This window comes from Talpa europaea, assembly GCF_964194135.1.
Source record: "Talpa europaea genome assembly, chromosome: 13".
Lineage (NCBI taxonomy): Eukaryota > Metazoa > Chordata > Mammalia > Eulipotyphla > Talpidae > Talpa > Talpa europaea.
This window is the reverse complement of record NC_140080.1, coordinates 43001460-43016891: the sequence shown is the minus strand read 5'-3', so window position 1 is coordinate 43016891 and position 15432 is coordinate 43001460. Positions and strand designations below refer to the sequence as shown.

General features: G+C 37.4%; 1 protein-coding gene across 2 annotated transcripts in view; it reads left to right on the top strand.

Annotated features, from left to right (window-relative positions):
* Positions 1-12880, top strand: part of DCTN4 (dynactin subunit 4) — a gene marked incomplete at its 5' end in the record, with an annotated part of 33129 nt that extends 20249 nt beyond the window's left edge. For both annotated transcript variants that reach the window (XM_084252031.1, XM_084252030.1), the window contains 6 exons: positions 37-146; positions 6357-6430; positions 7695-7749; positions 8727-8834; positions 9812-9909; positions 12629-12880. In XM_084252031.1, the coding sequence (XP_084108157.1) occupies positions 37-146; positions 6357-6430; positions 7695-7749; positions 8727-8834; positions 9812-9909; positions 12629-12839 (656 nt within the window). In that variant the 3' untranslated portion in view covers positions 12840-12880. The remainder of the gene's footprint in view (positions 1-36; positions 147-6356; positions 6431-7694; positions 7750-8726; positions 8835-9811; positions 9910-12628) is intronic.
* Between the last annotated feature and the right edge of the window lie 2552 nt (positions 12881-15432).

Here is a 15432-nt window from a genome sequence, read left to right as displayed (position 1 = left end):
CTATAAACTAAGCCTGGTTTCTACCTTCCATGCTAGTGACCACTCTTCAGCAGCGCCTCTTACAGCCTGACTTCCAACCAATTTGTGCTTCACAGCTCTATCCTCGTCACAAACATCTTCTGATTAAACGGTCCCTGCGCTGCCGGGTGAGTGTTCCGTTTTATAGAGTTACATGTTCTCATTGATATAAGAGAACAAAAAAAATAAACGTGATTGGTACCTGGCCAATAGCAGAACACCTGGAATGTAGCAGGTAAATCACTGAAAGGATGCGCTTGGCATCCAGACACTATTCTTAATTCTTTCAAGATAAACTTAATCCTCACAGCTCTATGAGGTATAGGTACTATTGTTATCCCTTGCAGGTGTGGAAATGGAGGCATTTGAAGGTAATGTTCATAGTACTCACCCCTAAAAGTGTAGCTTTTTGGCTAGAAGAGAGGGAATAAAAAGGAGTAATAAAAAATAATCAATTGAAAAAGAAAAATCCAGGCTCTGTGAATTTACAGAGCAAACAAGTTTCTTCAATAAATAAATTGTAAAAGAAAATCTTAAAAACAAACCTTTTCAGGGCCTCCCTGGTGGCGCAGAGGGTTGGGCGCCACACTATGAAGCTGTCCGCAGCCTCTGCAGAGCCGGTTCAATTCCCAGCCAGTCAGGGAGATTCCCACATGATGTGGCCTCCCCTGTCTCACCTGCTGCTCCCCTCAGCAGTGTATTTTGGTTGTCTGCCTGTTCTGCTCCCCGCTCTGTCTCTGGTGAATCCTCTCACCCTCCCACACCTCTGGCCTGTACCCCAGTTCTTGTATAAGAATAAATAAATCTTAAAAAAAAACAAAACTAAACTAAAAATGCTTTTCAGTCAGTGCTATCCAACAGAACTTTCTGTGATGATAGAAATGTTCAGCATCTGCATAGTTCAGTATGGTAGCCACTACTCATTTGTGACTGTTGATCTCGTGAAATGTGATGCTGTAATTGAAATACTGAATCTTTTGTTTTAATTCATTTAAATGACCACATGTGATTACTGGCTATTATTATCAAATAACACAGCTTTAAATTAGAAGAGACTTAAGAGGCATATCAATCAAGCACAATGCACAGACTTTATTAAATCCTGATTCAAGCAAAACAGAAAAAAAGGAGCCGGGGGAGGGAGAAAAGGGGAAATGGAAGGGGAAGAGTGAGGAAGGAAAGAAAAATTTATAAATCCCCTTTTGTGGGGATTTAAGCACTGCCTGGGTTTCTGTTGACTTACTTTTTTTAAAGAGATAATGGTAGTTATTTTTAAAATGTATTTAAGAGATACCAAAATATTTATGAATGAAATGTCATAATAGCTGATACTTGTTTTGAAATAATCAGGCATGGGGAGTGGGTGGAAAGTACAAATGAAAACAAGTTTGATTATTGTTGCTAATAAGTTGCTAATTGTTAAAGCTGGGTGGGTATATAGGGATTTATAATACTGCTTTGTATAATCACATGTGGAAGATTTCTATAACGAAAAAATCTTTAAAAAGAAAAGAAGCCCATTTTAAATATAAAGAACACATATACATTAAAAGTAAATAGATGAACAAAAATACACTGTGCTAACACTAATCAAAAGAAAGCAGGAGTGACTGTGTTAATTTCAGGCAGAGCAGACCTGCAAGTAAGGATAGTTATCAGGGATAAAGAAATATAAAAATAATAACAAAGGTGACATTTTTCAAAAAAGACAGAACAATTCTTAATTCTTATGTGCCTAGCAAAAGAGTGTCAAACTGCATGATGCAAAACATGGTAGGATTAGAAGGAGAAATAAGTGAATGCACCATCACAGTTGGACACTGCAGTACCTTTCAAAAAAATTGGCATTTCAAGCAGGTAGACAATCAGTGAGGACATAGTTGAATTCAACGCCAACATCAATCACTGGAAATAATTGACATCTATAGAGTTCTCCTTTTAACAGCAGCAGAATATACATTTTTCTCAAGATCATAGGAAACATTCACCAAGATAGACTATATTCTGGGCAATATAAAACACCTTAAAAAATCTGAAAGAATAGAAACCATACAATATCTGCTCTCAGATTCTAATGGATTAAACTAGAAATCAGTAACATAGTTGGAAGATCACAAAGTATGTAGGGATTAAACAACACACTTTAACATATGGGGCAAAAAATCAATCTCTACAGAGATAGCAAATTTGTGGGGTGCAGCAAAAGTCATGCTTAGAGAAAAATCTATAGCAATAAATGCATATATTAGAAAGCAGAAAGATCTAAAGTCAGTCATCGTTAGTTTACACGTTAGGAAACTAGAAAAAAGAGTAAATCCAAAGTAAACAGAAGAAAAGAAATTATTTGGAACAGAAATCAATGAAACTGAAATCAGGGCCTTCCCTGGTGGCGCAGGTGGTTGAGCGCTGCGATGTGAAACTGTCCACAGCCTCTGCAGCGTCGGTTCGATCCCGGCCGGCGAGGGTCCCACTTGGCATGGCAGACCTCTCCTGTCACACCTGCTGTTCCCCTCAGCAGTGTATTTCATCAGTCTGCCTGTTCTGTTCCCCGCTCTGTCTCTGGTGAATCCTCTCACCCTCCCACGCCTCTGGCCTGTTCCCCGGTTCTTGTATAAATAAATAAATAAATCTTAAAAAAAAAAACTGAAATCAGGAGAACAAGAGAAAATCAGTGAAATCTCAAACTGATTCTTTGAAAATGTCAACAAAATTAATAAGCTTCTAGTCAAAAAATAGAGGACACAAATTACCAATATCAAAAATGAAAAGGGGACATCACATTAAATCCCATGGAATAATGAAGTAAGCCTGTTCCACAAATTTGATAACCTAGATGAAATGGTCCAATTCCTGAAAAGACATTATCTGCCAAGATTGACATAAGAAATGGACAAGTTGAATAGGCCCATATCATAGAAATTTAATCAGTAATGAATAACCTTTCAAAACAGAAAGCATCAGGCCCAGATGTATTAACTGGAAAAAATGACAATCGGTTTTCAACAAAATTTCAGAAAATAGAAGGAAGCAGAGGTAAGAATATTTCTAACTCATTTTACCTTAACAGTATCCAGTATTCCCCTAATGACAAAACCAGACAGACATTACAAGAAAACTCATGAACATGGATGCAAAGTCCTCAACAAAATTAGCAAATCAATTCCAGAAAGTGTTAAATATAGATCATGACCCGGTTGAATTGATTATATGCACTAAGTAACATTTTCAAATAACAATGTAGACTATTTGAACATGACTTAATGGCATGTATAGAACAATACAGATTAGCATACATGACTGAATGGCATGTATAGAAAACTACCCAGTCTGCAAATATATTTTCAAGTACGCACAGAACACTTATAAAAAGTAACTACATGTTGGATCATCTTTTAAAAAGATGAAATTATGGTCTCACTCATAGCAGGAATCTAGAAAACTTAAATAAGGGACCAGGAAAAAGAATATAAGAAAGAAAATATCAAAATCAGCAAACAACTATGAACCAGAGACACTTTATGGGGGGTGGGGAGCGGGAAAAGGAGGGGTTGGGGTCAAAATAAGGGGGTTTTAATTGTATGGGGAATATAAAAATAAAATTTAAATTTAAAAAAAAGATGAAATTATTACAGCATATTATTTGACTATACTACAACTCTAAGTTAGAAATCAGTGATTCCTATACAGGAGAGTTTGTAGGATTCAGCTAAGACTATGCTTAGATATTTAAATATTTGAAAAGAAGTAATGTTAAGAAATCAGTGGTCTCAGTATCCAGTTCAAGAAGTCAGAAGAACAGCAAAGTAAGTCTAAATAAATCAGAAGGAAGAGTAACATTAATGAATGAAGTAAATAGTAAATATTAATATAAAATAAATTAATAAAAGTATATTTAAAATAATGTCAATTATGAGTATACCATTAATATACTAGTGTCTGCCAAAACTAAATAAGCAGTTTTCTATTGACCCATTGACCTCACTTCTAGCACCCTATCTTCAAGTTGCACTTCCACACATATAAACCAAAACATATAGAGATTGTGGTATATCCACACAATGAGTACTATAAATCTATTAAAAAAAGAATATGCTAGGGTTGGACATTTTCGTGTTACTTATTTTTTTTTTGGCCATGTTTCATTTCATTTATTTATTTTGAAAATACTGCAGTCAGTGATACTCCCCCATAAATTCTTACATATGCATCTCCTAAGAACAGGACATTTTCCCCCATAAATACAATACCATTACTATACATCAGAACTTAATGATGTCTTAATATCACCTAATATTCATTTCATATTCACATTCTTTAACTGTCCTCAAAGTAGATTTGTGACTTTTTGTTTCTGTACCATAATCCAATCAAGGATGACACATTTGCATTGTTTAGTTATTTACCTTTTAACCTAGAACAGTATTCCAGGATGGGACATTTTTAAATGAAAAAAGCAATTTGCATGGCAGGTACACTACTTTTTGTATAAGGAGGAGAAGTGAAAACATGTAATATATAAAAAAATAAGAAAAAATATATATACTTGTTAAAGACTAATGGAATAAAGAAAGCAAAAACAAGACTCATGCTTGTGAGAAAATAAGATTTACTAAATATGACCTTGAAAATCATTAGAGAAAGAAAGACCCATTAAATTTTTCTCAGTTAAATAATTATATAAAAAAAATTGAGTCTCTACCTCACGTCATACACAAAAGTCAATTTAGGAACACTGGAAACTTAAAAGAGCAAATACGAAGGTGAAAACTTTCAGAAAGAAAGGTGGGAGACTTTTGTGTAATATGTGTTCCATTAAGACAAATCAACACAAACTATAAAGAAGTTATCAATTAGAATACATTAGCGGTAAAACTTCTACCACCACTCCAAAGAAAACTGATAAAGAGATGAAAAAGATAAGCCACACACTGATGTAATTTGTATATTATGTAATGAACAAAGTATCAGTATCCAGAATGGGTAAAGAACTTTTCTGTGAAATCAGTAAGGAAAAGATATCCTGGTATAAAAATACTCAGTGGATACTAACATACAAGTCATGGCAGAGAAAATTAAATCCCAGTAGGTAGGAAAGGTACTCAAACTTACACAGATCAGGAAGAAGTGCACTAAAACTGCAGTGAGATACCATTTCATACTCATCAAATTAGCAAACAAAACTCAGCAGTTTGGCAGTGTCTGAAGATAACAAATGCATGCAACCCTGAGGGCGATGATTCACATGTAGTACTCATTGCTACTGCATTTGTAGTAGCAAAATCATGGAAACATCCTGATTGACTAGCAATCAAGTTAAATAAGTCTGGTTAAATAAGTTGCAGAACTGCCCCTAGAGGCGTTGCAGATGTGGCTGCTGTGCCATGTGTGTGTCATTAGGTGGCAGAGAGAAGAGAGGCTTGTCTATGTCCAGCGTTCTGGCCTGTGAACGTTTGGATGATTGACAGTCTGACACGGGGAAAAAAGTTATAGAAATTGTCACTGTGGGATAGAGAGGCACCTCTGTGTGCTGGTATAGAATTCCAAGATAAAGTGAAAAAGCAAAGGGCTCCCTTCTGTGTTTTTGTGAAGAAGAAAAGATATGGATGCATATACTTTCTCATGCACAGGCTATCTTTGAGAAAACACAGGAGAAACAGGTTGACTCTGAGGAGAGAAACAAGGGGCAGGAAATGGGTATGTTTATACTGTACTTTTTTTGGACTACTGAAAAAAAAAAAAAACAAATATCTGTTATTACACTGCTGGGGGAGCAGCGGGCAAGTCAGGAGAGGTCGTCTGCGCCATGTGGGTTGCTCCTTGGCCGGCCGGGATCGAACTCGTGTTGCAATGGCTGCAGACAGCTTCATAGGTTGTATCTTAACCCCTTGTGCCACCAGGGAGGCCCCCAGCTTCAATTCTTAATAGGCTCTGTGAGTTTGCACAGACTGCTTACCTTCCTGTGCCCTTTTCCATTGTCATCTGCAAAATGGGGACAAGCAGTACTGTAGTACCTGTTCCACCTGACAGTCAATGTAATGCTCACATCCCCTTAAACTCAGGAGCACATTTTTCAGCTCACACAGTAAGAACTCAGTTTGTGTTAGTTACTATTTCAGTTGTTTTGAAGCACCGTGGTTGCTTATATCCAGAAGTCCAAAATAGCTGCATTTGTAAATTTTGGTTATCAGTAGTGCACATTCTTCAAAGCATATGTGGCCTTGTCTTGTAGCTGAATAAAACTAAACTCTAGTCAGTGCTGCCCTCCTGAATGTAGCCACTATGCAGATCAGCAGAGAGTATTCTTTTCCCTGATACAGATTACAATTTTTCCTTTTTAGCCGTGTGAACATAATTTGAGCAAACCAGAATTCAATCCAACATCTATCAAATTCAAAATCCAAATGGTTGCTGTGTGAGTATTCTAAGATTGGCTTTGTTCCTTTGTTTTTTCCAATGTGAAATATATTTATCAGAAAAAGTACATCAGAATAATCTTGCTATATACCATGAAGTTTAAGGCAAATGTGTAAACATACAATCAATGGTGCTTGATGGCATCAGGGCCACAATAATGGTGTGGTCTGTGGTGGTGTGGTATGTTGGTTATTAGAAATCATGAGTCACCACAAGTTATTAAGTACTTGAGTTTGAAAATTATTTTTTTATGTAAAGTAAAAAATTATAACAGTTTGAAGGTGTATCCTGTAACAATGTTCATTTTATTTAGCTATGTTCTAATAATATGTCCATGAGTGAGGTAGTGATTAAGTTAGTGTTAACTCACTGGGGCTTGTCACTGAATGGGAATTTTGTGCATGAAAAATCAACTATCAAGCAGAAAGGATTAGGAAAATATTATCTTGACCTCAGGGTGAGAGAGCCCCTCCTAAAAGTTATAGAGAAATAAGTCAAATAAGTTATAGAAATTGTCACTGTGGGATAGAGAGGCAGAAAGAGACAGGAAACCCAGAAGCCACTAAGAAAAATAGCTTTGACCTTTGCCAAAAAAAAGGGGGTGGGGGGAGGAATTGTAAAAAATTAACTACAAAGTACTCAGATTTCCAGCAATTGGAAAGATAAGAAATGGGATAGGTGGCAAAGGATTTCACCAGGTAGCTTAGAGAAGAGGAATTCCAAATCACCTGTAAATATGTGGACAGATGTTGAGAGTAGATAGGAAAAGTTAAAAAATAATAAATAGCTTCTAGTACTCTTGAGAATAGGAATAAGCATATTTGTGTACATTATTGGTAGGTTTATGAATTGCTAGAGTCTTTGGAGCAAGAAAACTTCATACACCTTTCTATTCTGTAGAAACAAAAGCATCAGCAGCTAGAAATAACAAGGATGTGTATTGCGACATTTTAATGACAAAGAAATTGAAATGATTTGAATTTCAAACTAATAATGGGAAATAACTGATTAAATCAAAATATACTTATTCAATTCTGTAGATTACTCTGTAATTAAAAAGAAGTCTTTGACAATCAAAAAGATTGAGACATGTTCTGGTGAGTTAGGGGAAGGAACTAAAAAGGGCCAGATACACAGTCAGTGCTCTTTCACTATTCCAGTTAATATAAGGAAATCTTTCCTTTGCTGTACTAGATGAGAAAAATAGTAATAATTTTAACAGATTTCACTGAATATTAATGAAATTTTTTATTCATGTATAGCAATTACATCCCAGAAGTGAGAATCATGTCAATTCCTAATCTTCGCCACATGAAGGTTAGTACTGTCTTTAACAGGAGAAAGGATGTGTGTGAGTGTGTGTTCAGTGGCATGTATATTTGGCATGGGCTACAATGAGCAAGGGATAGAAATGAAGACAGTTTGGAATAATAAAGGAACTGAGATTTTAAATTTCTTTAAACTGGAATTCTTGATAATAGCGTCTTTGAAATGTGTGCAGCACAGTGTGTCCATTATATAAAGGTGGAGTCATAGGTAAGCGGGGAAGGAGAGGCATCTCAAGTCTTCTCCATTCAGGAGATTCTCTACCATCCCATGTACCTAAATGTCAAATAATCAGGAATCAATTAGATTTCTTCTTTACCACAGCCCTTTGATTGGGGGTCTTTATTTATGCCCTGCACACGCATACACACACATGCATGCACATATATTAAAGAATGTTCTACAACAGCCTCTTAAGTTCTTCCTTTTTGTGCTGTTCATGAAGACATTTACATAGTCCCTATTCATTTTTAAGGATTTCTTGCTAATCTCAAGAAAATATCAAGCAAGGACAAATTATTGTTCAGGAATACTCTAGTCTTTTGTAGTCTTGATCTGTTACTACATATGGTTAGTCTGTGGCTCTCATACACTTATGAAGACTTCCTATTTTCTAGTTCTTAAGTGCAGCCTGGTTGAGACAGGAGTTATAAACTTGAAGCAGTCGATATTTACATTTAAATAATATACATTCCTCAGAATATCTCAATCCAGTAACTGGACCTTTCTATGGACTTTGTCTCATTTCCTCAGTGAGATAGCAATTCTAGGGAGTGTATATCCCATAAAAATACTAGAGTAGGACTCAGTGAGCACTTTGAGAATTTAATGATAGTTATAGGTGCTCAGGAGTAATGGTAGGGAGGAGGTAAGCTGATGGTTTTGAAGTATTTGGTGTAAGTGCTAATAAAGTGGTCCTAGGTGGCAGTAGTGGGACATGTCTGAGAGATGCTTTTCCTTTTCACCAGGAGAGCCAGGTCCTCCTGACTCTCACAAATCCAGTGGAGAGCCTCACCCATGTGACACTGTTGGAGTGTGAGGAGGGGGACGCTGATGATATCAATAGCACTGCAAAGGTAGGAGCATTTTGCCTCATCCTGACTGGCTGACTTCCTGGAGTGGCTAATTTGTTGGCTTAATGGACTCTATTCCACATCTAAACAGTCATCAAGTTCCTTTGATTCCATCTCCTCTGTGTTTTTCACTTAATCTACAGACACACTGCTACTGTCCTGTTTGAAGGTCTCGTCATTTCTTTTTTAGTCTGTGACTTTTAACTAACTGACCTCGTTGTTTTTTAGTCCACCCTGCTTTGTTCCAGCCCATCTTCTATCTTACCACCAGAATGATCTTTTGAAATATATTTTTTATTATGGCATCCCTTGGACTTTGGGATGAAGTGTTTTCCTTGAGAGCTCCCCAATGACCTCACCTCTGTCCATTCTTCAGGATGATCTTCCCCCAGATCCCCAAATCTAGCATTCTACAATCTACTTAGTAATTGTTTTCAATCAAGAAGCTTCAGTGGGTTGTGATGTTTCGTTCTGGAGAGTTAATATACATTTTATCTACAGTGTCTCATTCTATCCCCACTTCCGTGATACACTTGCCCATACCTCTCTTCATATTACTAACTCATAATTCAGCATGATACAACATTGTTGGAACCAATGTATCTCCTTTATATTTTTTTTTAAGAGTGATGAACTGTTTCATATATGTTAAAACTTATAAACAATATAGCAAACGCCCATGTACCCTGAGCCCTTAAGTAATAAAACATTAAAGATATAATTGAAGCCCCCATGTCCCCATTGAATTTCCCAATGCAGCCCAAGTGAAGTAAGCACTCACTGAACCCCATTATTCCTTTAAATTTCTTGTACTTTTACTAGGAATTCTGTATTCCTGAAGTTTGTATAAGTGAAATAATGCTGTGTGTTTCTTGAAATTTGCTGCTTGCTTCTGTCTGTCATGGTCAGTGTAACACTCTGAGGTGTTCCCTTGAATAAGTGTCCCCTGAGGCCGTGATTCCTTCTGTGTCACTCTCCAGGTGGTGGTGCCTCCCAAAGAGCTGGTCCTAGCTGGCAAGGATGCAGCAGCAGAGTATGATGAATTGGCAGAACCCCAGGACTTTCAGGACGATCCTGAGTGAGTGATCTCTTGTGTCCCCAGATGACTGGCAAAGGAGGCTCACTTTTATGTCCCAATTTTTTAACTTTTTTTTTTTTAAAGATTTATTTATTTTTATTTATACAAGCACTGGGTACAGTCAGATGCGCGGGAGAGTGAGAGAATTCACCAGAGCCAGAGCGGGGAGCAGAGCAGGCAGAAGGACAGAAGTACACTGCTGAGGGGAGCAGCGGGCCGCAGGAGAGGTGTGCACGCCATGTGGGACCCTCCTCCGGGGGCCGGGGAGCAGCCGGGGATTGAACCGGCACTGCAGAGGCTGCGGGCAGCTTCGCAACCCAGTCTCAAGTGCTGCGCCACCGGGGAGGCCCTTTTTAACTATTTTTTAAAATAATTTATTTCTTCCTACACAAAAATAATGACCATAGAATATATACAAAGTCACAAAGAATGAAATAAAATCCCACTGCCAGAGAGAAGCACCATGAACGTTTTGTTGTTTGTCCTTCTATATATTTGTTTCATCTCTGGGATCTCTCTATAAGCACAGTTTTTTCAATGTGTTTTTCATTTAAATATATTTTCCCTTATTAATAATAAATTTTCAGTGCATGATTTTTAACTGTGGACAGGATAAAATATTCTGTCCCTACAGATTCATCATGGATTTATGTGCCTCTCCCCTGAGTCACTAATTGACTTTCCTTTCTTATACCTAATAATTGAGAAATAAAAACATTTCTCTAGATTAATTAGGTTTCAGTATAAAAACAGAAATTACATCCGGTTATTTGAATAGAGAATTTCCTATAAAGAAATGCTAACTGAGTAACTTCAAAGATTAAAAAAAAAAAAAAAAAACTCCGAAATATCCCAGAAATAGTAAGTTTATGAAGCAGCTACCATCCCTAGGGCTGAGAAAACAGAAGCATAGTTAGAATTACTAAAATTAAGAGTCAGACCTCTTAATGGGGAGGACACATTTCCTAACCAGTGTTGGCATCTCAGGCGGCCCCAGAGGAGAGGCAGGGTGAAGCTGCATATGCAAGAGTTGGAAAGCTACAACTGGATAGTGCCCCTTCCTGGGTGAAGAAATACTTTGGCCCGAAAGGGGCGGGGGTGTTTGCCTACTGGAACCACCAGGAAATGGGAAGCTCCCAGAGAGGAGCAGACCCCTCCCTCTTGTAAGCCACTATCCTCCCGTGCCCCTGGGAAGGGAACCTGCAGGAAGCCAGCCTGCCACACAGAAATGTGATTAGCAGAATCCTGTGTAGGGAGCGGGAGACAGACTGTGGGCTTGGAGCTGAAAAACGGTAGCAAAGGGAGCATTTCAGGTTTTGTAACAGAATGATCAGAGCTCCCTCAGTAAGATTAGAAAGAAAAAATAACATGGAATGGGTTGGGGAGGAAAGTGTGAAATAGTGCAGCTATTACCAAAATCCAGCTACCAGAAAGCCCCGGGGCAAGTGTTTTTTTGTTTGTTTTTCTGTAGAGGCGCATGCCCCACCCCAGAGAGCCTCTTTAGCAGGTCTAAGTGAGCTTCAGAGATTGGATTTTTTTTTTTTTTTTAAACTTCCCAGACATCAGTGGTTGCCTGTAAACTTTAAGCTGGAAAAACTTTTTCCTTTTTACTATTTTTAAGTGATTTATTTCCAGTCTGATACAAATCATGACTTTTGTTATGGTACAAATGTGTTAAATTAGCACAATGTAAAATGTATTCTCTGTAATCTTTGCCTATGTAAATCCTTAAATTACTTGATAGGGTACAGAAATATGTTCCACCAAGGAAAACTTTTGGAAAAATCATCTGAGATACCAAATTCCAGGCCAATTACTTCAATCAATTATATTTCACATCATTGTGCTGTATAAACTTTTCAGATACCTAGAAATTAGTACTGAATAGTACTATGTAACTATGTAAATGTTTCATTCTGGTAACTTCTTAGAGTAAATGAGTATCATTTGGAAATTCAGCTTATTTCATTGCTCTTTTACTTTTTGAAACTAAGTTATTACATCACAAACTTCAAGTACATGTCAGAAAACTGAAACGGAAACCTCAAAGAGATTTTTAAAGAGATTTTTCTCTCCCCCAAATTTTACTAAGTAACTTACAAAATGCACACTGATTTGTGGTATTCCAAAAATCTCATTAAAGCTCTGAGTTAGATTCAGTCTCTACCTGATAGAAATATTACCGCATGTACACAAAGATAAGTGTAAAATGATGTTGGAGACACCATTGTTTATAACCGGAAAACTGGCCATTATCTCAGTGTATGCCAGTGGTAAATAGATAATAGAGTTCTGTTAAAATAGAATGCAGAGCATATCTGCAATATGGAATGTGTTTGTGATAAACAGTGGGGAAAAGCAAGTTATTAAATAGTGTGTCCCTTTTGTGTGGATAAAAGTAGAAAAGTAGAACTAAACTCCATAAAATACGTGGTAGGTTAAGAACCAAATTATGTACAGTTTTTCTCTGTGTGCTGAAAGAGAAAATATGGAGAAAGACTTATATTTTTCCATTTAAATTTTATAACTATATATTTTACTTTTTAATATTAAAAAAGTAAGAGAGCAGCATTTTGCTGAGGAACTCTTTCGTTGCTGATAAGCAAGGTGGAGGTCATATCTTGTCATGAGTTTTCCTGTTGGGCCACAAAACGACAGTATGTCTTAGTGGTTTGGCTGACTTGAGTGCTGTCTAATGTCGTGCTTATTTCCTTCATAGTGTTATAGCCTTCAGAAAAGCCAACAAAGTGGGTATTTTCATCAAAGTGACCCCACAACGTGAGGAGGGTGAAGTGACCGTGTGCTTTAAGATGAAACATGATTTTAAAAACGTGACATCCGTCCGCCCCACTGAAGAAGGTGACCAGAGCGCCGAAGTCATCTGGCTCACCCAGCACGTGGAACTCAGCTTGGGCCCACTTCTTCCTTAAGAGGTATCACTGGCAGCCAGACCCCAAAGGACAGTATCACTACCACCCACGTTAAAATGTGGACACCTCTACTTCACTAGGCCTTGTTTATAATGATGTACCCATGCACTACTGAATCCTGTTCCTATAAGGGGTGTGAGCATAGGCCGGCACTGGGGACACAGGGTATAACCGCCAATCCCCTTGCTCTCACTGCTGTTAACGAGTAAATCTGTGTCTCCCTCACTGAACCCTGCACGTTGAATAACCACAGCATAATCCCATCCCAAGATAGAGGATGGCTGTTCTTTGGAGTGGCCTTTGATTTGCCACCCGAGAAACTTTCCGTACTATCTCCCAGTCTGATCTCACTAAAAAAAAAAATCACAATTTCACAGATAAAACTTTAAATGTTAATGAAAGAGGGGCCTGCTGTTCATGCCCTGTCGGTGCACCCACTGGTTTTTGCAGTCCATGAGATACAGCCGCATTGTCAAAACTACCCTTCACTTGCCACCATGGCTTCCATCTTTCCATGGGTTTCCATTTGATCAAAAACTAAGATCTTTAGTTTTGTGGTGATTGGGAAAACCTGTGACATTCTTAAGGCACTTCATGTGTCCTCTGCCAAATGAATACAAAATATTAATCCATATTTTTTTTTAACCTATCAGTTAAAAAAAAAATCTTTCCCAGTAGAATGTGGAGCTAGTTAGGAAGAATTTAAGAAGTAGGCAATTACATCCTGTCAAGGGGGTGGCAAATTCCATTCTTTGTAAATCTTGTCATAGTTAACTTGGCCATGGGGAGGCAGCCTTTGTGTTTTACTCTCTGTGGCCTCTCATCTCTACTCTGTCTCTTTAACTCAGTAAATTGCTCTGAGTATTTGGGGTTGGGAAAGAGCCCAAAGAATCCTTGATGGACAAGTTCACTTCTGGCATACAGAAAATATTTAAAGGTTGGATTTTTAGCATGATCTGAATTAATGTTCTTTCCACTGATTTGAAAGGGAAATTACAACTTTTCATCTCTTAAATCCAAAACTAGATGCTAAGAAAAATACTATGTTCCTGTGTTTAAGACTTATCATATGGTATATTGAACAAGACCATTTTGATTGTAAACCATAAATAATTCAGCAAATCGCTCAGAACACTTGCCTAACAGCACACATGCTGTTTTCGCCTGGCATCCTGGTGTGGGGTTACTCACCTTAATTTCTATGATAGTTTCTAAGTGAGACTTCACAAAGTAGACAAGTTGTGTGACATTTTTTGTTAGTGAACTATTAGCAAGTGGCCAACATACTTTTGGGGAAAAAATTTTCTTTTTACCCTGATTGTTTTTTAAGTTGAAGTCTTTACTTTTAAAAAGAAAGATATATAATGATCTAGAATACAGATAGGACATAGTAACTTCTCAGCTCCACTGAGAGGATAAAAATAAATAGAAAGCCTTTGAAAGACACTAAATTGTACGTTTAAGGTCAGGCCAGTTTTATGAAACAATATTCCACAGATTAATATATTTGCTTCAATGTAAGGGAAAAAAATCCTATCTCTACTATTATGGCAGTAATAAGGTTTAGCCTCTTAGGAGTTGGGGTGGTGGGACAGGGGTTATATAATGACAAATTTACAGACTATAGAAATAGTTTAATTTTTGTGACCCCACAGAGTGTCAAGTTCATTTTTATTTCCTGACCTACTAGAGCCTGCTGTGAAACCACTGTTCACTATTGGCCAGTGGAAGGATTGGGCCTCTAAATAGAGACTAGCTTTAGATGTCTACACCTTTGCATAGACTGTACACCATTGTTGGCCGTGCACTTACGGCATATCACTGTTATTTGTTCCCAAAAGTAATAATGTTGACGTGATGGGTCTCATCAGCCCCATGTGATACAAAAACAGACACTTCTGATCATAGGAGTTTTTTTTCTTAAGAAGCCAAATTGCAGAATAGCAGAGCCCCTGGTTTAATGTTTCCTTGAGATAGTTTTCAGTGCAAGCTTATGTTCTGTGTGCTAGAAGAAATGGTTTAACACCTGCAGCTGGTGAGTTTGGAATTTTATTTGTTACTTTTTTATATTAAATTAGGTGTAAGATTTTTAATGCCTAGTAGTTGTGCACCACTGCAGGAGAATTCGATGTCATTAGCACTTGAAACTACAATTTTGGAAACTTAAAGCTAAGTTAATTTGGATTTGTGATTTGATTAACCTACCAAAGTTTTTTGTTCAAAGTGCTTATAGGCATAATGAGGTAGCGTCGTGCATATTTGTAAAGAAAAATCCTTTGACCCCTGTGAGAATGAGAGGCATTCCTTTATCTTTATGAATGACAGGTTACTGTTTTGCCTTATTGCTTAACTTCATGTAGTGAAATAAAGCAGACAAAGCTTGAGTGTGCCTTTTTTTTTTTTTTTTTTTTTTGGTGTGGTGAACAAGGTGGGAATTTCACGGCTCAGATTCAGAAGATGGGTGGAGTAAAGGGATATCATATGAGTCATGATGGGGGGTATGCGACTCCTTCCATTTTGTAAACAAACTAAGCTAAATCCTGTCAAGTTAGTTCGCTGTGACATGAGATGTAAGTGGATGTTGCACTCTTTA